This window comes from Danaus plexippus (assembly GCF_018135715.1).
Source record: "Danaus plexippus chromosome 9 unlocalized genomic scaffold, MEX_DaPlex mxdp_24, whole genome shotgun sequence".
NCBI classification, from domain to species: Eukaryota; Metazoa; Arthropoda; class Insecta; order Lepidoptera; family Nymphalidae; genus Danaus; species Danaus plexippus.
The window spans coordinates 672,325-698,790 of record NW_026869847.1 but is presented as its reverse complement, the minus strand read 5'-3'; the positions used below and the strand labels follow the sequence as shown (position 1 = coordinate 698,790).

The 26,466-nt window shown below is 35.8% G+C and overlaps 2 protein-coding genes across 6 annotated transcripts in view; one reads left to right on the top strand and one right to left on the bottom strand.

The window, feature by feature from the left end:
- Window positions 1-14,869, top strand: part of LOC116767608 (TNF receptor-associated factor 4) — a 54,569-nt gene extending 39,700 nt beyond the window's left edge. For 3 of the 5 annotated variants that reach the window (XM_032658012.2, XM_032658011.2, XM_032658008.2), the window contains 6 exons: window positions 10,242-10,346; window positions 10,847-11,008; window positions 11,235-11,384; window positions 11,466-11,630; window positions 12,577-12,837; window positions 13,190-14,869. In XM_032658012.2, coding sequence (XP_032513903.1) covers window positions 10,242-10,346; window positions 10,847-11,008; window positions 11,235-11,384; window positions 11,466-11,630; window positions 12,577-12,837; window positions 13,190-13,543 — 1,197 coding nt within the window. In that variant the 3' untranslated portion in view covers window positions 13,544-14,869. Of the gene's footprint in view, window positions 1-8,571; window positions 9,956-9,986; window positions 10,174-10,241; window positions 10,347-10,846; window positions 11,009-11,234; window positions 11,385-11,465; window positions 11,631-12,576; window positions 12,838-13,189 lie in introns of those variants that run through there. The other 2 variants (XM_032658010.2, XM_032658009.2) reach the window with 2 other exon arrangements.
- Window positions 14,870-15,481: 612 nt separating this feature from the next.
- On the bottom strand, window positions 15,482-17,072 carry LOC116767435 (probable DNA replication complex GINS protein PSF2). Its single transcript, XM_032657754.2, has 3 exons — window positions 16,481-17,072; window positions 16,117-16,387; window positions 15,482-15,837 (listed from the first exon to the last, which is right to left on the bottom strand). The coding sequence occupies exons 1-3, from the start codon at window positions 16,723-16,725 to the stop codon at window positions 15,763-15,765; spliced, it is 591 nt and encodes a 196-aa protein (XP_032513645.1). The 5' UTR covers window positions 16,726-17,072; the 3' UTR covers window positions 15,482-15,762.
- Between the last annotated feature and the right edge of the window lie 9,394 nt (window positions 17,073-26,466).

Here is a 26,466-nt window from a genome sequence, read left to right as displayed (position 1 = left end):
GCACGGGCCCTCAGACGGAGGAGTACCTTTGATATTTTATGCAGTACTATTTCTGTTACAATTCCATTGATCTAGTCGAAGAACACAATACACCGTATGGAACATAGCCGTTAAGTTCATATGGACTTGTAAACGAGACGCGGTTAAAATTAATATTTGGGAGCTCGAATGTTTTATGAGAGATATATAAGTGGGAATGAAGGTGAAGAAGCAAGTGGATTTAAGGCGATCCATCACAAATCCGTAATTACCCAACAATAAATTACTGACAAGGTATCATTTAGTTCCGATCGTTTCTTTATAATGTTATATCCATTATTACAGCTCTTATTCCCTTCTTTTGTTATTTATATAGTATCCATTGTAATCGTCTTATTGAATTAATAGTATGTTAGGTATGTCTTGATCGCTAGGTATTAACGATATCGCGTCTCTCAGTTTCGTAATTAATTCATATCTCCAAGAAAATGAATTTGGATTTTCTTAAAAGGAGTTTTCTGACTTGTTCGTTGGCTAATTTAATCATAAAAATGGGATACTGATTTGATTAGGACACTGATGATGATTTGGGACATTACAAATATTCGTTCTTAAAATCATGGTGACCTGGAGGTTAAAGGCCCGCCTCTCATACGCGAGGGCGCGGGTTCGAAATCTGGCAAGTACCAATGTGATCTTTTCCGAGTCATATGTACTTTCTAAGAGTATTTGGACACCACTGACGGACGGTGAAGGAAAACATCGTGAGGGAACCTGGTCTTATAATGTCAAATTATAAGATTGAAATCACCAACCCGTCTTGAGCAAGCGTGGTGATTAATTTTTTTAGCACAGCAGTAGTAGGCTCAGCAGTAGGCTCCGATACGCTGATGATGATGATGATGATAAAAGTAGATTGAACTTTATAATGGTTTCGATCAAATCAATTAATCACCAACGGGTTTGTTATTTATGATCTAGACATGAATCCTTAATTAGTAATTTCGAAGCTCAATTGACCGGATACGCGGCCATTCTAACTCGGTTCGCGAACCGAATAATTTGACCGCATCGGCATCCGGTGTCCTTCATAGCAACAATCTTGCATTCATACTAAAGTAAACCACAAGAATTCGTTCAAATATATGTATAAATAATGTTTAACTATCAGCACTTAGCAAATATTGTGTTTTCCTTCGGGGCCAAAAAATAAAAATATTTTAGGACTTATTATGATCAAAACGTGGATGTTTTATAAAGAGCCACATTTATGCAGCAATGTTAAAAGTAACAATTGAGTAAATTTTCGTCATTCTGTGAGAAAATATCTGAACCGTGACGCATTGTGCGTTTGTTTTTCAAAGTCAATGGCACAAATTTTGTCCGTTTAAGTAACGTCAGACGGATTCTTAATACGTATATGCATTGCCACTGTCACGGTAATTGGTTCACATTATATTGTTAACAGATAACTGATGGTTATTCGAAGCACAGAAATATAATAGAGTGAAAGGTCTGTTAAATACCGATTCACAAGGTATTTCGAAATGAAGTAGGTCCTGGGATATTATCAAGAGATTACGTCAATAACAGACAAAATCCAAATGAATGACCGAATCGGACGCGTGTCGAATATTGAGAGGTCGGCCGATATTCGCGTTAGTCATTAGCTATACACAGGTTGTGTGAGAGTTGAGAATATGCTGGCTTTAACTTAGTCACCAGTTTGTAATGCGTACGCAGATAGCCTCGTAAATTTATCGCGGCCGCAATTGTTGCATCTGAATACTAAATCGTCAAAACAAACTTTACCGGGTTCGCCGCGTGCTGCAATAACATCGAGTTTGGAAATCAAATATTATATAAATACCTTTGTCTAATTGACGGCTTCCTATTAAATACATACAAAGATGACCGGTTCTATATTATATCGTCCCTTGTATTTGTAATGCCATTACAATTAAATTAATGAAACACCCTTGAGTTTGGGAATATTAATAGCCTGAAGCTATTTAAATTTTGCGAATAAATTACCGCCGAAATGTTTATAAAGTTCCCACGGAGACGCACGCGAAGACGGTACAGATTAAAAAATTAAAAAACAAAGAACACATCCGCGCCCGAGGCTGAATCCAGAATCAAACCGATTTTTTAGTCAGCCGGTCATTTAATAGTCTCCTCTCTATCATTATTGTACATAATGTTCTACTGATCCTAAGCACTTTATGACGTGAGTTAGTGATGTGATTTATCAGCGTGTTCAAACTCATCTCTGTAAGAGCATGTTTACTTCTGTATCTTATTAAGTACGGCTGTATTTCATATTTAACAGCTTGTTATGTCACTATTATGCTAACGTCTGAGTTAAGTTTTTTGTTGCTACCAGGATATAAAGACTAAGTACTAAGACCGTAGGAAGTGGATTTAGCAAGCCTACTTTTGAGACCGGTTTGGTGAGATGGGATTCGCCTGTAACATACAATTTTCGTTTTATATACCCGATGTATAAATTAAAGTAATTCTCTTCGGTTTTGAGATATAAATAAATATTTAATAGACAGTTTAGAGTCATATTTCATGTATTTCGAGGAGCATATTTAACTTGATAGGTATGTAATTATTAATTTAAGCAAGTCGCTCGTTGATTGCTGTACATATATGGAGAGAGCTTTGGTAGGTGGGCGGCAGGTGTGACAAAACAGAGACAGCTCGGTCAACATTTCTTCTTACAGTACATTTTCAACAACAGCCTTCAAACTTGTAATAATTAATTAAAGTTTTAGAAACTTAAAAAATTTTAATACTTCTACTCCATACATAGTTATAGTATAGTTTATATAATAAAGTGTCATTAAATTTGTAAATAAAACAATGGAAAAGAAGACTATAAATAATAAAAAAAATATAGAACCTACATCCGTTACTCCTTAGTTTATTGTTTATAAAATTAATCATCTTCAAAACCAACAAAACAAACGAAAACTTTAATGATATTCTCTCCGTCACAAATTATTAATATACATATTAGTTAATGGCTAAATATGAAGCTCTGTTTGACATCTTAAGCATCGTAATTACTCTGTACATTGGGGTTCTTAGAAAAAGTGATCGTTATTTTAAGAGGCGTGAGAACGTTTGCACTTCATTTTATTTAACGGCTATTTTTATCCGACAACAACGTTATCAAAAAACGAGGCACAAATGACTTTTACTACGTAAAGTATCTCAAATGTTAAGGATATAGCGTAGTGTAATTTATTTATCTTATAATTACTTTTAGTGCATTAAAATACAAGGTTATTAAGGAGTTTATATATGGAACTTTAAAAGTTACATCGTAACTCATAAAATAGAGACTCGAAACTTATAAATAAATAGATAACTTGATTACGTAACCAACGAACTGATATAAGAAAATAAGGTTGAAACGGCAATAAGATCTAGCGGTTAATTTGCGTGTAGAAAAATAACTTAGATTTTAAATACATTTCATAAACAATAGTGAATTAATTGTTATTGTAATACAAAACTACTAGGGTGGAAATAAAACTGATAATAATCTCCTTAAGATTCAGATATGAAAGACATAACGTTACTTCCACTTGCCACTGGTTCATTGAGACATGTTGAACACGCTATGAATGTAAACAACCTATTATAATATATCTTTAAATAAATCGTTTCCCAAATAGGCCTAACATATAACCTTAACTTTTGACTTTAATAACGGCTAATACTTATCAAAACTTGCGATTACAGGATATTCTATATTTTAGTTTTGTGGGTCAGTTAACGCAATAAAGTGGGTAACAGACATGGGTTTACGCAAAACCGCTTCGATGTGATGTGATGTTTTTACTGCACACGTAAATACCGCTTTCTAAATCGCCAGTTTTTATGAAGCAACATCAATTAGGGATAAATGAGATCTGGGCTATGACTCGATGTATTAGTAAAATGTTATATTTATATGTTGTATGTATATGAAAGGTCATAAGTAGGCGGTTTCTTTGATGTCAAAAGTAGTTTACCGCTCCAAATGCATTATTACGATGTTTATCAGATTGTTTTTAATTAAATGTAAACTAATGCGTTCATCTGACAGTTCTCACAGTTTTGTTAACAGGCTCGCGTTCACAAAATGTATTTTACGTGACCGTGTCTGTGTATCAACTGGGAAATCATCGTCGGTTAATTACGTTATCACAAAACTCCCCTAAAATGTGTACAGACTCTGCTTGCTATGGGAAACATAATTCGAAATGTGACTTCATAATTACAACGAGACGCGTTTGCGCATTTTGAAATGAGATGGCGCTACTTCCGCTAGTCTAAGATTGATATATCCGGTCAACAAGTAACTGTACATTTTAACATTTCTTACTGTTTTATTTTTTAAACGTCTGAGAAATTTATACTATAAATTATGCGTTTGTAGAAAAATTTTGTCTTGAGGCATTTCTTTATTGTTTTGTTCAAACTTGATTTGTCTTATTTGTATATATAGTATTAACAACATTAAACAGACAGCTCAATAACAAAGTGAGTAATAGTTTTAAGAAAAGTACACAAGGAAATAATAAGCGTTCTTTTCAGGTGAATCACTTAACTATACCATTTCATTCGTTTAAAAAAAACTAAAAATCTTACGAAGTACTCCGTACTTTAAGTATTTTATTACTTTAATAGTCGGTAATAATAGTTGATGTAAACAATAAATATAGTTATATAATTTCTTAAGTGCGTGTCATTATTATTGATTTATTGACATCAATATCTTATTTTGTAATGGCAATTCATCATAAATGCACTATTATCGACGCCATTATAATTATTTATCCCTTTCTTGTGATATTAAGAAGAACGAGACGGGCGATAAAAACGTCAGTTTGCATATTACACATTAATAAACTTGGTGTTGCCGCTTTTTTGTTTCACTGTCAAATGAAGGAAACTGTTGTTAGAACGAGGATTTCTTGGCGTCTCCCGATTGTGTATGGTCGGCTTGATTTATTGTCTGTCCGTGAAGCAGCGGAGATACGTTCCGTTTAGCTTTTAATGACCACTTGCGAAATATTTATACAACATGATATTATGCAAAACGCTATTATGTTGTTCGAGCTCGGTGTCGCAAGTGTGTTCATTTTATTCCATTAATTTATAATTTTGAGATCGACGTTTGAATTTCACGAGGAACTTGCAAATCACACGACAATCACGGCGATATCCGGTCTTCGATCTGAGGGCATTTTATTAGCATTAATCTCTATTAATCTATTACCGACCTTATGTAATACCTACTAAGGCTGATTTTAAAAATTGTCGAAGTATGTGTTTTGTTCAGTATTTACTGTCGTGCTATAACGGCCTTTGTGCCATTGTTATACGGTCGGGAATTATTTGAAAGTGTTAAGGTTTAGTGCTGTACTTATAATCCATTTGATTTAAGCGGTTAGTGACTGGGGTCACACTTACTGAGTGAATTGTGTGATTGAGTGAGTTATCAATGGTACGTTATAGTAAAATTGGCTTTGATTCATTGTACGAGATTACTGTTAATGATTCGCCAAACAATGTTGTGTGTATTATGTTCTAGCATTAAGTACTGATTTGGGAATGAAAGAAAAAAAAAATATTAACTTTTAAGGAGAGACATTTTAGCGTCCATTTAAATAACAAATAGACAGGTTTGGTTTATTTTTAAAATAACGTAAAATAATTGTTAAATATTAGTCTCTTCTAATTTAATTGGTACGCACGCGTTTTACGTATATTGTGTGTATAATTTATGAAGAGCAAATAATTATTACAAATGAAGCAAAACGATAATGTTTCCGGTCCGCCGACTGATTTACTACTATAGTTGTTGCGGCGCTCCTCTCACCAATGATAACGCTATATTATTACTCACTTGAATTAATTAAACCACGTAAATAATTTTATTTGAAAGACTTGTCCCAAACTCTTAAACTCAACGAGTTAGATCTTTGAAAGAATATTTAAAATCTTCCATTACAATAATATTTAAATCTTATATCATTCGAGTCTAGCGATGTTTCATTTGAGATCGATCTGAACTATGAGACGTGATGAACGTGCCTGGTCTGCTGGAATGCGTTGCAGCGCTTTTTGGAAACGTCCTGAAAAATAAATCGCTTATATGTATGATAGGAATGTTATATAATCTGTAAAACGATGTTGGGAATAATTTGTAATCTGTGATTCGAATGTCAGTGTTAGAATAGTTTTTTTTTATTTCGTTATAATAATGGAATGCGTTTTTAATAAATAAACAAACGCCTGATTCTGGAATCCTAAAGCAACCGGACACCCGCTTAGCTGTTGACAGTCCACCTAATTGGTGTCAAATTGCTTCGCACTGAGTGCTCTATTTTGGATTTTAATTCCATTTCTTACAAATAACGTCATGATCGTATGCACATATATGTATAGTTTATCGAATTGTAGTTATTTTAATGGCTGATTTACTGTATCTGTGACAAAACAAAGCGTGTTATAAGACGTACATACATATGCTGAGCTGCGGCGCCGGCCGCCGGCCTTCGATGACCGGTCGTCGACCTCGCTTCCGGTCTTTACCATAGATAATTATGATTTTCTTTTAATTTTAAACAACACACATTCTCAGATTAGGGTCTGTTAGTTTTTTTATAGCAACACTTTCTTCAAGTTGTTCATGAAATCACTCACTGCATGTGTTAAGAACATCCACCAAGTAGCCAGTGTGTGTTGTTTCTGAACACATCAACAAGTCCATGAGCTCGTGTTTATATGGAGCCTCTAATTGGTTCAGGCCCTTGCCCTACACCTGGTTTAACTTAATACCTGTTTACGGTTCACTTCAAGTTCAATGCCTTCCCCACAGACACTGCTACCAATTGGTAGCGCAACCATATTACTTCATCTACCTCATTGGGCTCTGATTATCGGTAACTAGCAACCAATTCACTGACAGCCCAAATATACCAAAAACGCGGGGCGTTTTATTATTCAGGGATGTTTACTTTCTCACGTCATCGAGTGTCGACTGATTAACAAATAGTGTTATCTAGTGTTGGTTTATTTTGAACTTTAAGACTATACTTTAGGGTAAAATTGCTATGGATTGTTACGTTGATATGTTTTGTCGATAATTTTTCATGGAGTAGGAATTAAAAAAAACCAACTGTTGAATGAACGTACTTTAGAATAATTCACGCTAAATGCTTCCTGTGTTAGATGTAGGCACGTACTCATTATTAAATTTATACTCAGATGGAAACCTAAAGTTAAAAATACCATTCAAAGTTATAAACAAAACGAGTTCGCAAAAGAAGTTTAGTTTGTCAAAAGTGTTGAGTTCTTTTAGTAACTGAGTTTCAACGACAATATTATAAAAAAAATGTCTTTTGTGATTTCATAATAACTTCTTGAATATCTCACATTTAATTCATACAAGGAAGGAGGATGGTGTGTTTCTGTCCTACCTCCACAGCTTACAGACCCTCACTCGTTTCAACGATGGCTAAAAAAGAGACCCATTTTTTTCATTTCTGTTCATTTTCGATTATTTCGTCAAATTCCCAGTTACAATTATTATTAGTAACACATAAGCACATAATGTGTTGTATATATTTTTTTAACAATTTACTTATTAGTTCTTATACATTCCCTTATGATATTAAACAAACACATGATATTTTATTTATGTTCACAATACAAGTATATGGTTAACAAACATGTTATTATCGGGGCTTTCTTTCATGAACCTGTAGGAGTAATTATTGAAGCTCATATTATAAATAACAAAGGGTAATTTAATTTAACAGCGGACATAACCATCCAATAAATTAAGTACAATTGTGGGAACCGAAATAGCCTCTTAACACGTGCCGTTTTAACTTTTATTGCACGACGTGTTTATTTCAGTATTTTGAGGACTGTTTGAAATAACGTGTTGTTTATATTAAAACAATATACATATCTTTGATGTTAATATTGTGGTCCGTAACCCTAAAGGAGTGGATTACGAGTCGCCGACAATAAACGTTACTTCGCAACCAGTAATAATATTTTGATATTATTAATTCTTGTTGCCTCTACCTTACAAGAGATCGTAGTCTTACGACTAGTATTTACTGTATTTTATATTATCAAACAGTAATATCATGTGCCCAATCAATTGCTGTTTTGAAACTTACATACGTATTTATAAATTAGTGGTCTTAAACATAAAAGGCATAAGAGTCTCTTGTAAACGCCTACCTCGGTGTGGCAGCTTCACCCACGCGCAGACGGCCTTATATTAGACCTTGTTATTAGGGTAATTAATAGATATTCACAAATACTTGGTAAGGTATTCTACAAACATATAAATATTCATTAATTTGATAAAATTTTAATGGATCCAACGACCTTGTCTTGTAGATATTGCAAATTTGATTAGTATTATTGAATGTACCACACTAGGGGGAAATGATGAATGATTTTTTAATATCAACAGATTTTGCTTATGCATGGTCGTAAAATAACATATTTCGCTTAGAAATAAATATCAAAACATGAGCTGGAGATATACGATTCAATGATGCAATATACAGACTCGGTTAATGGTCGCTTTCAAATAGTAATTTTATGATCATAGAAGTACTTATTATCGGATGTTATAGAGGAGATGTCAGTCGGCTGACCGGCCGACGTTTCTAGCTCGTCCTAACTGCGTTCCGTGACCATTTTCACTCACCATTTGCACACACAGCTCGCTGGTCTTAATGTGTCACTGCTGCAGGTATGTAGGAAATCTGATCTGAACGTCGCATGATATCTGAAAACTATTTTTATTGTACACAGAAAATGCGAAGATATAATTCACTGGAGACATACAGAAGCTAACTAATGGTATCGTACAAATGGCATAGCAACATCACCATTTCCATCTGTCTTTCTCAGTCCGAAACTAAAGGTCCTAAGTGCGCGTGCGCCTCGGAGATCAGTGACGTTCCTCGACGGTTTGTTTACGGTACAACGCGGGCTATAATTGAGCGATGCGGGAGAGTTCAACACATCACGGTCCATCTTTTTAGAATACGACACAAATAACCTTCTATATTTGTAAATTTATACACTGCTCGCTTCGAGAGCATCCATTCTTTGTTGGCGCGTATCGGAATATTGCCCTTGTGTGCTGCACTTTTAAGGCCATATTCGCATGCTTTAATAGTGATTAAGTGTTCTATCCGAGTCAATATTGTATAAATCCTAAGGTGCTAGGGCTATGCATCCATGCCGATGGGCGATGACCACATGCATCAATGTTTGTAAATAGAATGCATCTACTATTACGGCGTACGAAAGTTCTTCTTATGAATGATTCCGTATACATCGCCCGGTCATTGTGGCGATCTTGAACGTCGATGATAACAAAACTGGTGTTGTATTGCATAACAGATGTCAACGACGATTGTCAGATAGAACGTAAACACGGGCGTGACGGCTGTGACATCTTTATACATAGTGAAAGATGCTTGGGATGCTATGGGTCGTTAGTTAAAGCGTTGTTTACAAACAACTTTGTGCGCTATTTCATCTCAGAGTTGTTTGTTTACCATTCGGAGCCAATGAATGCATTCTGCCGCTACCATAGATGATTTCAGAGAAAAATTAACTACAGTGTGTGAAAGGGAATGCGTTCAAAAGATTCTAACGAGTTTATTTGCTCGTCTCGTTAACCAGCTGGTTTGGGAAGTGAAAAATCACGCTTATCTCCGCATAAACACAAGAAACGCCGGTCCACAGAGGCAGCCATCTGTTCGTTGCACCCATATAGATAACGAAAATGTACAAATGGAAACGTAACCATTCAGTAAGGAGCCCTTGCTGCGAGCGCTTGTCTCGTCTACAATTGATAGCGCGCGAAAAACAAATCGTCGGCCATTTTGCATATTTTCTAACGATGTGCTCCATATTCGAACGTGCGGTACGCTTACGCCTGTTTGATATTCTCTTTGAGTTTTGGTTTATTTATAATCGCGTTGTCCTATTTAATCCGTTATGCCAGCCGCTACCGCTTCCATCAGTCTTTACAGCGTTCGTTGCTTTCGACGTCGTGTTTTTACTTCAACAGACAAAATGTTTAAATATATAGTTAATAAATTAAAAAAAGTGTCCACTAACCACATATTCAATCGGAACAATGTAAATATTATAGCTAACATCGACTTTTAAATTGTAATCAATATAAAAAGAACGTCTTTTTATTACAGATATATCCCGATCCAGAGTCGGAGAAGGCTATAATGGGTTCGGTGGTTTACTGCATCCACCACAAGGAAGGGTGCCAGTGGTCGGACGAACTCCGCAAACTGAAGGTACGCCTGTGAAACGTAAATATTTATCGAGATAAACTTAAGAGGGCGTATCGTAAAGAGAACGCACGATCGATCATTTTTATTCCTTATCTCTAATACGACACGTGCTGCCCTAAATATCGAACTCTGAAGTTTATTCTTCGAAGTACTTAATCTACATATTTGAAATGTACCAGACTGTAATAAAAGACGTCTCAAGCCGCGTTTTGTTTATCCGTTGGCGTAGACAGTAGGTAGTAAGATATATAGTTTAAAATTCAGACTTTTGTGGTTTCGGACACTTTATTTGAGTCATGAAATTTCTGATAGATGAATCGAAGTGCGACGGAATAAATTGCATTAGTAAAATATTAAATGAATTAAAAACTTTGAAGAATATTAAATTAGAGAAAAAAAAAACTAGCGGCAATAATGTTTTTAATAATTTGTATTTTAAATACTAAATAATTCTAAGGATCCGAAACCAAATGCGGCATAAAATTTATACCAATAATCTCCAGGCGCACCTGAACACCTGCAAGCACGATGCTGTGCTGTGTGCAGCTCAGTGCGGGGCGATGATCCCGAGGGTGTTGATGCAGGACCACCTGCGTTACACCTGCCCCCGGAGACGCGCCAACTGTGAACATTGCGGGAAGGAATTCTCCGGTAGCGCTCTGGAGGTACGTAACACTGTTTATTAAAAAAATAATTTGTTGTGATGTTTTGAAGTTGCGCTCTATATAAATAAGTAAAATATTGTGGATAAAATAGGTCGTATTGCTTTTGAGAGTACTAAATTTACTCTATAAATTCATTAACCAACAGTGTGACGTAATAAACGTAATAATCCAAGTATTGATTCTCGGACCGACACATCTTTATAACATCGATCATATCAAATTCCAGGAGCACCAAGGAAATTGCGGTCATGAGCCGGTGTACTGCGAGAACAAGTGCGGGGCCAAGGTCCAGCGGCGGCACACCACGCAGCACGCCGCGCAGCACTGCAGCAAACGATTGGTGCCCTGCAGACACTGCGGCCAGCGGTATACACAGGTCGGTGTGCTGTTCTGAAGCTGTCACTTGTGAAAATGTACTGCCAGTTGTACACATATATAATGTGAGTCATTTCTCCAGGATACAGTGTCAGCTCATGGCGCGTTATGTTCCCGGGCCCCGGTGCCGTGTCCCCAGCGGTGCGCGGCGGCCCCGGCCCGGGACGAGCTGGACGTTCACCTCCGGGAACACTGCACGGCCACCGCCGCCGTCTGCCTCTACAGAGACGCCGGCTGCCGGTTTAAGGTACGTCACACGCTAGTTCCTGATACGCGACCTTTATTTCCGGGTTGGCTTCCGTTTCCATTCATAGAGCTTGATAGTGTCGACCTGGATATATGTAGGAAGAACTGGAATCCTATGATGTGTCGATGCGATCATGTTTTAAAATGTGTCTCTGTGACCAAAACATACGTCTTTATTATCGAAATTAATAACTTAAGATTTGTAATTAATAACGCGGGCTCCTGGTCTATAATATGATTAAACCTAACACCATTTCGTCAGTGTAGCGACGCGCGGGTCAGTCAGGGGTTCAGTGATAATGCGAGGTCCTATCGAGTGCTCGCATTGAACTGTTTGAGGCGAGTCAGTTAGATGAGAGGACAGCTATAAGTCGAGCCGCTGACACCGTTTACTAACAGTTATGAAATGAATGACTCCAGACGACGTCACCTCGACAGTTCTGTATTGTGTTTTATATTCAGAGCGAGTGTCAAATTCATGATTTAGTTACTACTAGTATTTAGTTCACGTGTCGTATGTTAATGATTTGTAAAAGTTCATTCTTATCTGACCGAGTTTCGTTGGTACTTGGCAGGGACTGGTCCTGATAATACTGCGGAGCGATATGAGCTCATGTTCCTATAATAAATATTAACTAATGATTACGTCTATTTAGAACCTCTTTATATTAATCACACTTTCTCGCTTATTTAAGGATATATATTCGCTTGCGTCTTTTTTCTCATAAATGAATTATTTTATTGTGTTCGCGCTTCCCAGTAGCGGAGTAGGTCTTACCAAGTCTGACCGTCACGAGCTATGAGTTAAACATTTGCCTTTCGAGCTTAAATATTGAAATAAGTAGATAATCACGTGACTTACACGTCACGTTACATTTTTTTCGAAGTAGTTGGTCCGCTGATCCTCAATAGAGTGAAAGTAACTTAGATAAAATTATTTATCGCAGGGCACGAGACAGGCTCTGGAACGTCACACGGAAGAGAGTGCCCAACAACACTTAGCCCTGGTGTCAGCGCTGGCGACGCGTCAGGCTCGGCAGCTGGATTCGCTAAGGGCGGCCGTGGCCAGGCTCGCCGTGAACTGCAGCGGAGCCCTGGTTTGGCGCGTCACGGACTGGGCCGCCAAGATGGCCGACGCTAAAACCAAGGACGGGGTCGAGCTCACCTCACCCGCCTTCTACACCAGCCAGTACGGATATAAACTACAGGTGAGCTTGGCTTAGGAATAAACTCAGTTCAGAGCTTATGAAAGCATTCATAAACAAAAAAACTTAAGTTTACATAAAGACGTGTCTTAATTAAATTATATCTCCACATGAGATTACGTGAATCAATCTTTATTCAACATTGTTTGTAAACGAACTCAAGTTAATAATAAATGTGAATAATGTCATGACTAATGTCGCTAATATCGCACGGCTTACTCACGAGTCTCAGCGCTGTCCCGAAATAACTATCGACCCAAGGTTACGTCTGTTTCTCTTTCTTGCACAATAATATTATATTTAAATTATATAATCAGAATCAGAACGTTCAGGAATATGTCTGATGATGTTCCAGGCGACGTTGTTCCTGAACGGTAACGGCGCAGGCGAGGGGACGCATATTTCCGTGTACATCAAGATCCTGCCGGGCGAGTACGACGCTCTCCTGCGGTGGCCGTTCGCCCACTCCGTGTCCTTCACGCTGTTCGACCAGAGCTCGAGCCCGGAGCGCGCCTGCAACATCGTGGAGAGCTTCGTGCCGGACCCCACCTGGAAGAACTTCCAGCGGCCGTCCAAGGAGCCGGACGCGCTCGGCTTCGGCTTCCCGCGCTTCGTGTCCCACGAGATGCTCAAGAAGAGGAACTTCGTCAAGGACGACGTCATGTTCCTCAGGGTCAAGGTCGACCCCAGCAAGATCGTCGCCGTATAGTCAGCTAGTGTTACGCGTTAGTCATAGGTTAAGTGTACATAATCGAGTGGGCATTTTTGTTATGTCGGTTATAAGACTGGAATCATATCGTTTCTTTGGAAAGCTGTCTCTTTAAAGCGCCGTCTTGTCGCTAGATGGCGTTGCTTAATATATATTACCGGTTAGCGGATATGATTGAATATATTTTTGTTAAATTATAATATGCCATTGTCGTAACGATATTTATTGTAAATATTTAGCTTTAAGGGCGATTACGCTGCATTGTTATCCTTTCACTGAAGATCTCTTGAGTTTCACTGCCGCGGGAAGACGCTAACGAGCCGAGCTATGGTTCAGAATGTTTCTCGACGCTATCTTTTCGTTTCGTACCGTAAGTTCCTTCTCCCGAACTGTGCCATATTGCGGAACTCTTAAAGTACCCACTGTATCCCTCGCATCTGTTACACACACTTTTATAGGACACTGCAAAAACTGTGTGTTGCTATGACAACGTTCACTCGCATTTTCTTTGGCCTTCAGACTCGATATAAAGGCGCTTTGAAGAATGCATGGACTTCAGACCCCTCTCTGGAAGCATGCTTCGGTTCAGTTACAGCGGCAGATCTTTTTGTATATAGTTTCTTAATTTACCTTAATATCCTTGTATATAATACAGTCGTCTTGTACATAGGTTGTCTGTCGTATTTCTGTGTTTACAAGCTGGAGTTAGACCAAAGTGTTTTGATGACTTTGCGGTAGCGATAGTTGTGTACATTTTTTAGCAAAGTTAATCAATGCAAAACGTATGATCGCGGCTAAGCTGTTTGTAATTATTTTATATATAAGCAAACTATATCTAAAAAGTAAATTTATTTTCAAAATTATAAACCTACATTTATATATTAGTATGAATATGTTTCGCCTCTATCCGTCGGATCTCTAAGACGCTTGTTTCGTCGTATAATCTCAAATGTAAAGATACATTCCAAAAAAAAAAAACACTATTGTAAGCCTGGTTCCTTCGTCGTTTCTTTTGGACTAAAATTAAGTTCGTCTCGTCTGTTAGGAGTGTAGGCTAGGTTAGGTAACTTGATTACAAGTGTTTGAGTCTAGCAATACAGGAATTTTCTTGATTTCGGTTATATTTAGTCCGTTTAGGTTTCAGTAACTCTAGACAACTAGTTAGCTTAGTGTTTTGTGACTTCTTCTATTTTAGTACCTTATAAAGAAATGAGACTAACGATATGGATTAAGTCTAGTATATAAGTCGCGTTTACGCATCTAGCCTGTAACCTACACAATGTACATTTTACGTTAAGATGAAAAATATATATTTTTCTCTCATAATACTTTTTTCCTTTCTCTGTCCTTTTAGTTCCAAGGCTTGAGCATTAATTTGCAACAGAGTGTATCATGCAGTGCTCCATGTATGAGCGACTGTAACTGGGTCACTGATACAAATGTTGTCTCATTAAAATGATTCATTAATATTGATTTCCTAATTTAGTATATATTTAGACATTTCGATGCCAGTATCAAAATAGACATGTTACAAAGTAATTGGAAACAGATTAAAAATATGTACAACCAAAAAGGTTGTCATAAAAAATATATTTTTTGTATTTAATGACCACTTGCTGTGTCACCGCTCCTTATTACCTTTTTCTTCATCATCTCAGACTCCAAATGGAGTTTTGATTTAAGACCTATTGAAATATTAAATTAGTATACATCAACATCTTATTTCACACATTTTTCTACAGCAGATGATGTGACAATGCTTACTAAGTGTAGCACTCAGCTTGTTTTGGAAATTAAATGTATTTTATTAATGGCAACATTTAAAAAAAATAGAATTATCAATACAGAGTAAATTAGATTATTTTTTTTTAATTCTAGAAAATAGAAAATATTTTAAGAAATATTTATTCTAATAACATAAACTTAATCTAAGCTCATTATTTACATACATATTAAAATACTAACTCTTCAGCAATTTCAGTTACCACAGATTATGAAACTTTATTAATGACAAATTTATACATTTCATTTGTTGAAAATTAATAAAAAAAATATATACAATATTTATAAAATGATCCCAATTTATTTACATAAAATCTTACAAGACACAACATTATCCAGTAATGGTTGTGGATAGGACATCTGTTCTTGTTCAAGTTGTCAATTCAACTCGTATTTTTCTTTTTGCTGTGTAATCCCTATACCAGTCGCTCATAATGTCAAGTGTTTTGAGAAGTCCCTGACTGACTGTAGGTGGAACTGTTCAGAGTGGCCGGTATAGTTTTTCTGCTCGTCTGAAATGAAAAAATATAATATTACAGACATATGTGTACATAATGAGATTTAAGACTTTCATGAGTATTCATTATAATAAAACTAATATTGTTTCAGATTTACTACAAGAATTTGATTTTCCAATCCAAAGAGAATCCCAATATTTTACTAACTGTTTAGCAACCGTGATCACAGGCAGGCAAGATATAATGGCAAAAAAAACCAGTTTTATTTCACATGAGTACATATTTTCCATACAACTACTATAAAAATTAATTAAATTAAATATAGTAAAATACCACTTTGATTCTGTACAACTCATCCATGGCCTCCGGCAAAATTGGTTTGACTGAATTTATCTCCATCATGGTTAAGTGATCTAATCTACCATAAGATCCTCCCGACTTCATGAGTGCATCCATAGATGTTCTTAACTTTGACATGCGGATGTCCCAGATATCCTTAATTATAGTTTTTATCTCAGCTGCTCTTGGAATATCTTCATTAGCCGCTCCGAGGATCAGCTTAGCTTCCACCATGTAATGCTCATTTGGCATTTTGGTGAAAAATCTGTTATTAAATGCGATAAGAGGAAATATTTGAAATATAGACTTAAAAAAACTTTTTAGAAACATGGTAATAAGTAGTAATTTCCTACTATACCTCGATTTTTTCTCTTCTTCTTTAATACCTTCTAAGATCTCTATGTCCATCCAGTCCGGTGGAACAATACGACACTTTTGCTTTTGTTTTAACATCACAGCTAACCATAGTGGCACATTCATTGGTAAACCAGCACGGAATGGCCCAAATTCCCCACAAATTAAATAAATTTTATCGTAAGAAAAATTTGGTATTATGCTCACTATCCTATTTTCCCCAATAAACTCTATTTCATAGGGATCCATAATAACAAGTGCAACAATGTAATAGTAATACACGAATTAGATAAAATTTAATAGTGACATTGAATTTTATTCTGCAAAAGAGATATGAAAAGAATTTAGAACCTACAAAAATTATTCTCATAATGCCAAAAAAGAGCGGGAAACTAACAACTTGCTGTTGAATTCTACTGACCAATGACAGTTATATTAGGGATAGAGTATACAATAGTAACATAAACACGAAGGAAGTGGATTATTTTTTCAAACCATAATAAAGTGTCTAAAATAATCTTATTTTATAAATATGATTACTTATATTGCAAACGGAATGTATATGTGGTTATGTAAAACTAGCGACATCTTTTCATTTAATTGATAATATATTGTGGGACAGCAAACTCAATAATTTAAAAGTCCACTTGTAAAATTTCAGATGGCGTTGGCCTTAAATATTTTTTCAAAACGGTAATTTATGTTTTGAAACTATTAAAAGCGATATTTAACCATAAAGGTATATGTAAAACATATGTAAAGTAATTAAAAATGTTAGCATTTAATAAAATGGTAACTTAGTTCATAATGTGTACTAGTTGTTATTTGATATGTTCGTAACAAGAAATTGAAACTTGAGACGATCGATGCAAATCGTTTTGGCAAAGTGCAAACTCCTAATTACTAGCACTAAATTAGGGTGGCCGGTTGACAATTTAGACGGGTGTTATTTATGATGTCCGCCACCACCGAGGGTCTGAAGGTTCTTCTTTCGTCTCAGACGTGAATGGTTTTTATGATTTCATTGTAAGCCTTTCTAATCCCCAGTTAGCTAACTTTAAATACCTCATTTTCAGTTAAAGCTATGTAAAATCCCATTAAAAAGTATCTAAAGTAGGAGTAACACAAAAAGGGAACACCACACGGAAGACCAGTTACGACTTAGTATTATAAATATTTAATTAAACCTATTCAAATAGTGTTTGACTTAATGAAGTTTTGAATTAGACGCAAATAACACAAAAGCGGTTTAAACATTTAAGTGTAAACTACAGAATGTACGAGCCAACATGATTTATACTATGTGAACAGTTAAACGAATTTGTTTTCGCTGTTAAAGACACATTGTCTCTTCTCGAACATTTCTCCTGAATCTACATATAAATTCGTGAGATCGCGCAAATTCACCGAGTCATTTAAAACCCATTCGTTTCTAAAGGACTGTTTTTGATAGCATTTGTTTGGATATTGCAAAATACCGCCATCTAGTCTACGAATACAAAATTACAGTTTCCATTGCCAACGTAGATGACGCCACATGATGTACTTAAACTTCAACATCAGTTCGTAATGAAACTTTTTAATAAACTCACCTGCTTATATTTAAGTGACATTTAAGAAGACGGATTCGTAAATTTAAATTATTAAAGAGTCATTGAAAAGAAATAATTAAGAATATTAGGAAACTATTTTAGAATTCCAAAAAGCTATGACACTTAAAACCAATCCAAAAACGAGCACAAGTTTTTCTCATTCGGCACAAAGACAACACAGATTATACATGTAAATCACCGGTACGTACGGCTGACGCCTAAATTCCAACAAACGCACGTGCGAACGTAGCGATTGTCGTTAAATCTCGACGATCGGTTTGTTTACGATTATGCGAGGCGTAACCGCGACGGGATTCCACACTGTTTACTGTACGGCTCACCATACACTTATTACTCACTGTTTTTACAATAGTGTTGGATCATATCACATTCTTACACCGCTGTTATTAAAAATTATAATTAGATAAACTAATTACATGTACAGATTATATGTTGTTATCTATAAATATACATGTGCGTATTTTAGTGTCTTTATTTTTAAGTCTAAAAAATATCTACATACATATTGGCTGTTTGAAAAATGTTTGTTGCATGTATTTATATTTAACTAAATATAAAAAATGAATGTAAGCAAATAGAACAAAGTTTGCAAATCCTGATTCGTTGGATCATTAATGCGTGAGTAATGTTGATTGCGGCCGCCTTCTGCCCTCCGCAAGGAACTTTGTCTATCTCAACTTAGATAGTAAACATTCGGTTTTAAGTACAGGCCCTTTAAATTTATAATTAAAATTTAGTTTTCTACATTTGTAACATTTCTTATATTTAAATCTAATAAAATTTCAAACAATTGAAGTGTGCCTGTGTTGCTGTATCTCGCACTGTATCTATGCATTTTAGTTGTGTGAGTTTCGTTTTAATTTCTCATGAAAACTGTTTTCAGCATCTGCATTATGTTAGTCGCAAGTAACTTATATCTTAAAGAGCGAATCGTAATTTGGACGCATTTGCATTCGCGAGCACCTAATTAGTTTTATGGCGGTTTGATAACAACTTACGAGGCGATAACAGTTATTTTTAAACTATCCTCATTAGTGACTTATATTAAGACTATTCCGGATAATCAGCTTATATAAAACTCCAAAGTTCTTGACGTTATCCAAAGAAAACACTTTTTAAATCATATAATTTTATATATTCGTTAACTCAGTGATTTAATTAATTGTACCTTATTGAATTAACACATGTCTTAGACTCTGGATTGTCTCGTCAATCCACAAACAGCGGGCCATGTCTGTGTGCTATCGTTTTAATTATGAACTTTATCGATATTAGCGTATGTGTAAAATATTAATCACGAAGTTGCTCGATTAGCAATGATCAATGAACAATGGGCTCGAATTGCTCGGAGTGCTCTGACGTGCTCGAATGGCTTTTAATGGCTTATTTTATTACGAGTGACTTCGAGCGCGAAAGAGTTATAATTCCGACAGGGATAGAAGTATTGTGAGTTACTTTATGGCTGTTAGTTTTGATTCATTGATCTAATTTAATGGAATTATTTCATCTTTGGAAAATTTAATTGGGCGTTTCATTTGGATCGCGTCTGCAACTCGGCGGAGGTCACACACACCTCGGTATACGTTTGCCGAATACAAACTAATAGCTTCGATAGATTGAAAGGCGAATTAGACAATAAACGCTCACACGTGACCCGTCCACATCATATACGGACGTGACCGGGACACGAGCACTAACTATAAATCGTGAACCTCCAGCAATACAGACCTCTATCGTGTAGTCTAGGAGCTCCTCGTTATTATGTAACATAAATTAATTTTCTTAAATGATTCTAACTTGGGCCATGAATTTGCTCAGTAGGAAATATATTTCTTTTTAATTTTTTCATTATAAGTGAGATTTATTTTACTCTATTGAATGGTAGGTATTTTTGTATTTTCATAGAGGCACTCGATTGTTTCTCGTTTGAAATGTCTTTCAAATTATATTTTTCTAAACATCTGTCAGTCGTCGGCTCTCGTACTAGTGTATTGTACGGCTAGCGTCGTGGGGTGACCGTGGCGGGTTCTCGTCAGACTGGTCGCAACACGACTATGTCATTATTGAGGAGTGTTATTGGTATTATAAATAAGGATCTCATGTTATTGAGCGGATATTAAAATGATTTTCTTTGTTTTGTATTTTCGGACGCCTCTACGAAATTGGATAGTGATGTAGCACGTCTACGAGGCTACGGCGAAAGCTACGGTTACGACTACGCTGCATATCGTGTATTTGTGTTTATTTAAATGTTTCAGGTTTTTCTCTTCTTATACATTCATAGCTACTTTAATAAGTCAGTCGTGTAGTGAGTATTTAAGTTTAATGAGCAGAGTCCCCTTGATGTTCAGCGGTTATCGACTTTAGTTTTCCAAATCAAATTGAAATCGCATCCAGATTTAAGTTTTTGTTAATAACTTTACATAATTATAGTTTATTAAAGATTTTTCGTCACTACACTTATAATATTGTGCACTCCACAACGCTAACATCTCTCAATAAAAATGTGCAATATTAAAATTAATTTGAGTAATTTACAGTAACAGCTAATTAGCCGCTTGTCTGAGAGCCGTCAGTTAATCTCTGGTTTATCTGAATATATGGAGGAGTGAGTGTAAGCCGAGGTTTTTTCCTTGACGAGCCCCTCATACTAATTAAGTAAATGGCTCGGGGTGCGCTGATAATAAACATATATCATATTAAATCGCTCCTTTTGCTGCATCTTATCCTACACATTATATAACCATGAACGTATGGATATTTACTTCCAAATGACAGCCTCTTCTATTACTGGAGTCAATGTTTTTCATTTCTGTTTTATTTAGTATGAAAATTAAATATTATCTGAGAGTAAGATTTTGTTTATATTATATCAACGATTTGTTTTCGGATCGTGTAATGCTATCAAATTAGTAAAGGAACATTGAGAAACAAGAGAAAAACTAAAAAGACGCGTTCCGACATTCATCGAGGAGGTGGCGGTCTCCACGAAAGGGGGAAAGCGGGCAAAACTATAAATTGTCCTTTAATTACCCCGGGGCAGCGTCACATCATGGATCCAGACAGTTTTATGACGATTTACGGCACATTTCGACGCGGGGACCGGCCCGCTTTGGGAATCCAAGCATCCTATCTTCCTTGACCTTCCTCCCTCCTCCTTCCCACTACTCGCTAGAGGCGAACGGGGCAACATGAACACCAGCGGCGGTTCATTTTATCGTGGTCGGCATACGTCACCTTTTACACTGCCGGGGGGTTTTAAGGCTTTCAGTTCTTTATGGTAATGAAATCTGAGCAGGGTGACGTGCCGAGGTGATGCTTCTGAGAGTTTTTGTTGTGCCCCCCTTATTTATCGCACGTTTGAGGGTGGGGTGCTTCTGGAAAGTTCGAATGTAATGTGTTCCGCGTTCCTTGATGACGATCGTTGTTTTGTCGATTGAGATTGTTTTGTTCTCTTCCGACACGCGTCCTTATATTACCGAATGTTTTTATTCCAGTCAAATCTCTGTAAGCTAGTATTATAATGAAGTAACCGGTACGGTTACATCCGGTCGCAGGTGACTTTCAACAATGTTAAAACCCGCTCTAAAACCGTCCCCGGCACATTCACAATCATAATCGTTTAACAGTCAATTTTATTTGTCGATACAGTTGGATTCAAACGAGAGTTTATAAGCTATAAACGCGCAAACAGACGTTTCGGCGTAGCATAAAATCAAATCAACAGTTATCCCGTGAGCCTACATCACAATCAGGTTTAATCGTGTATGTGACAAGTTAGCCCGTTCAATTCAGCGGCCAGGTTTCGATGATATCCCGCATGGTGACTTTTAACCCCGGCTATCTCTCCGTGTCGTACCACAGGGGGAGAGGGGAGGATCGTCGCAGACTGGTTTTCGTTTTACCGTACCACGCTCTCTCTCTCCTGATATCTCTGAGTGACGGACAAGTATGCATTCAAATCGGTTACTTAGCCTCTTCCCCTTAGAATAAACACGGGCTCGATTTAGTATCCAGCCAATTTACGGTATTTGTTGCGGAATGTCGAAATGCTCTTTGAGGGTTAAATTGCATTTAATTTGCACTAAATAAAGCTTTTGATGTTGCTCTCGAAATTAAAATCCTCCTTTGAGCACCCGGCTCCCGCTAACTCATATGTTTGTTAGCTATAAGGTGTTAATTCATTTGTTGAGCCGAGAGAGATTTTATAATGTTAATGAGATCAACAAAAATATCAATTATAAGAAAAATGACAGCAATAGTAAGGAAGGAATCAAAACTATTTTGCATAAAGATATTAATCATGTTTATATTAGGAGTAAAGAAAACATTTTCTTTTTCGAAAATTATATTTTATTGCTTTTATCGTGATGGAAGAGTAAAACCAGATGTACGTAATAGTCACCCCAGGCATTAGTTATTGCCTTCATAAAAACATATAAGCAGCTATAGCCATTGATGGATGTCCTCCACAACACGACTCACAAAAACTGTAACTGGAATCTGCGACTTTACGTGAGACATGATACCCTTAAAATATATTTATATATATATATATATATATATATATATATATATATATATATATATATATATATATATAAAATAAAGGAGTATTCAAAGAATGAGTACAAAGTTAAGTCTGTAAGAGTCCTTAAAATGTGTTTGGAACTTAGACAATACCGTAGAAAATGTAAAAAAATATATCATTTATTAAAATTTCAATACTTGCAACTAATATAATAAAAGAGTATTCTTATTCACGTTACCAACACCAGTAATATTTTGATGCGTAATTATCCGTGGTTATGGGATTTTCTATGGGTTTAATGGCGTCTTCGTTCCTATTCCTCGGCGTTATGGGGTGGGGTAAATATAATTTGATTTAAGAAATGGGTGTAAATCGTTTTTATATTTATGTCTGCATATTCATAGATAGATTAAACTTTCCCAGATAGTCATTTTCAAGTAATAACTGCATAAGGATAGTAACGATGCGAACATTATGAAATATTTGTATTTATTTCATAGTTAACGAAAATTTCAACCAAGAATTCCCATTACTTACATAACGTGATGAGAAACGTCGTTAAAATTCTAAATTTAAACTTTATTCCGCCATTAAAAGATAGATGGCGTCATAATCGTTTCCGAACAGTAAAACTTGACGACATTTCGCACAATAACGCGTTGTTTTAAGCATATCCCAGCTTTTAGCGTTAATATTAGCTGTATTAAGTGCATTCGCGTCGGCAATACTCGTATACAGTAATTAGATATATAAATAAGTTCCTTTTACAATTTTCAGATGGCGACACGGCGGCCATCTTGAGCTTCCTATTAAATAAATAATCTATTTAATATTATTCCAATATTCCATTTGTTTTTCATTTATATAAATAGGCCTACAATTTTGATTGCATCTTAGTAGAAATAATTAGTTTTAGTCAAAAATTAGAAAGAGATTTATAACAGAATATTAATAAAATTTATCTAAGTAATTAACTAAACGAATCCAGTTTTGTTTCTTGTACTAACAGCCGGCTAATTAAAAAAGACATACGGATACGTAAATCGGGTAAAGCAATAACAGTTCAAGCAAGCATTAAGCCCTACACATTAGGCTCCTAATTTCCAATTAGCAAGCAGGTAGCGTAAAAAGACACCATTACCGTTGGAGCGATTCCCGCCAAAAGGTCGGCCATCTTGTCCGACCACGTGGTACGTTCGGAAAACGCGCGCGTGCGAATTATTGTCTATTGCTGCATATGTGATGTTGTTTATGGAATTAATTTCGGTCATTGTGCTTTTGCTACCATTTTCTGTTTTAGCAGAATGTTTATTGCGTAATTTTGCTTTGTTCTGTAAAAGTATATGATTATTGTGATTTTAATGAACATGATGAACATTTAACGTTTTAATATAATGCTTAAAAATTTATTTTAATAAGTGACCCCACAAATAAACTTTCTTTTTAAACATATTATATATGTTAGTGGACATGGATAATCGTAAAACTAACGAAGTGTACAACAAATTACATGAATGCAATTATATATAAAACATTATGTTCAACAGCTTGTAACGTCCCAGTTAGAATAACAATAAAGGCGTCAGAATCGCCGTAATTAGAAAAGTTGGATACATTTTGTATAAGGAGAATTCGTATTTTGTGGCGGGAACCAACATTACGGGTGTCAACGATGGCACTGCTTGCTGCTTTCTGGGTTAACTTGACTTGTAGCCAAGATTGAATATCTTTTAAACTTTTTTCCTTTGTTTAATATATTTCTCAACGTTTTCATGAGGTAAGACCGCTCTGGGAGGTATGTCACAGTGAGGGTTGTGTTGGTTTTTCCCCCAAAACCAAGTTGTAAAGTTAGTGTAGTTTTAGAACAGAAGTACGGAGCCGAATCCGAAAATGTTATTCTTTATGGTCGGCACTAACTTAATTGCTTGTACCCTCGTCTGTCCCTTGCTCTAAATGACAATTTATTTAAAACATTACAAAGGGATACAGGATGTTCGTCTATAGGAATGGAGGTACGTTATGTTATCACTGTTCTTAGAAAATTAAAATAACAAAGATTAAACTCTCAGAAATGTTTCGACAAGTTTATTGCAAATGATTATAATACTAATAAGCCCAAGTGATACTGCTTTGACACAAAAACCATAAAATAAACACAATAAAAATGAAAATGAAAAGGACAAATATCGTCCGTAAGCACCCTGTATACACTCTCCCCCATACCGGGTTATAAAACTGAATTTATATGACAAACTATAGTTTAAAATTCAAATAGTACGTGTGAAATCTTGCTCAACCTTAATTGCACTGACCCACGAATTACGGGGGTCACTTGTTCGTGCGAAACAATAACATCGTGATCTGGGGGTTGGGGGTTGGAGGGGGGGTGCTGGTCCCTCTTAATGGCTTTAATAAAGGTACGTCGCTGTGTATTTATGATTTTATTACGATATATTTAATTAAAGTTTTAGAGTATGTACCATCACATTGGAGTTAATTCATTTGATAAATACATAATAGTATTCAAATGAAGATTAATTTAGAAGCGATTGTTTAGAAATTAAAGTATAAAACATTAGTTTCTCCCAAATACTGTTAATTGGATTCCTTCTGTCATGAAGGTAGTTCTTAATTATGACAAGTTTTATTCTCAACTATACTCCTGTTACTCTCAAGTGGGTAGCGAACCTGAGAACAAGCAATTCAAAGGTGACTCTTTAAGTTTAAACTGATTATATTAAAGCATGTTGATTTTATTGTATGGGATAATAGGAATTGAAATATATTCGTAAAATTAAATATATTTTATTTGAACTGTATATAAAATCACTAGCAGTTATTATGTATTAAATAGGCAGCAGTTATTTAAAGAAGTCTCGAGTATATTTTATATATATAAAAAAATATTCATACAACATGTTACTCAGGTTTAGTCGATAAATAATCGTAGTTGCCGGCCAACGACAAAATCGATGCAGCAGTTCTTGAGTTACGAGCGGACGTACATACGTACATAAATATTACCGTAACTCACGGCAGCCGTTCACTCCACCTGTTACTGGTCAACGATAGCATATTATATACACGGTTATACTATATACTATGTACATATGTATATCACGTCCGGTTACATATTAATGAATACCCTTACTAGTTGTATAAAAGTGTCACTGGTAACCTGCATGTAAAGAATTTAAATAGATCGTCTAACATGTTGCTCAAGAAAAAGTAGTAGGCGTTGGATGCAAATTGCTTTTTTTTTTTAATTTAATTATTAATTTTTATTTTAATATATATTATGAAAAGCAAAGCAGTTTAAATATTACAGTCGTTCACTTTACCTAAAACACGTCAAAGTCACTCGAGAAATCCAAAGCTGTGTCTTAGGCAGTATAATTGTAAGAGATGTCCAAGATACTTGGTAGACTCGAAGATAAATTACAAAGTGTTTGTATAATCAACAGAATGTCAGGACGAGAATATAATCAGAACAAACCATCCAGGAACATTTGGATATAAACGATGAAATTAGAATAAAGGTGTTGATAAAAAACACGATGAACAATCAGTGGAATGGACGCCGGAGACCAGATCAAACATATTTTCAATTCTCATCAAAAAAGTGGTCACCGTTATGACGTCCCTAATAAAAACTCGCAATATTCGCGTAGTCGCAATATCGTAATGAACACCCTGTATACACGGTAGCCATTTAATCTCACACCTGTATCAGCCTGTATATATGTGGTTTAAGCTACGAGACGTGCAACTCACTTAAACGGTTTCATTAAAATAAAACTATTACTATCAGTAATTTTCCAAAATTATTTATACCTCTCCATTATT

What these genes read in the sequence shown, in the direction of transcription:
- LOC116767435 (XM_032657754.2), bottom strand. Translation starts at nt 16,725, where the DNA reads ATGGATCCCTATGAAATAGAGTTTATTGGGGAAAATAGGATAGTGAGC. An exon ending in GAAGAAGAGAAAAAATCGAG is followed by an intron (nt 16,388 to 16,480) that starts GTATAGTAGGAA and finishes ATTTAATAACAG; the next exon opens with ATTTTTCACCAAAATGCCAA. An exon ending in AGTTGTACAGAATCAAAGTG is followed by an intron (nt 15,838 to 16,116) that starts GTATTTTACTAT and finishes TTTTCATTTCAG; the next exon opens with ACGAGCAGAAAAACTATACC.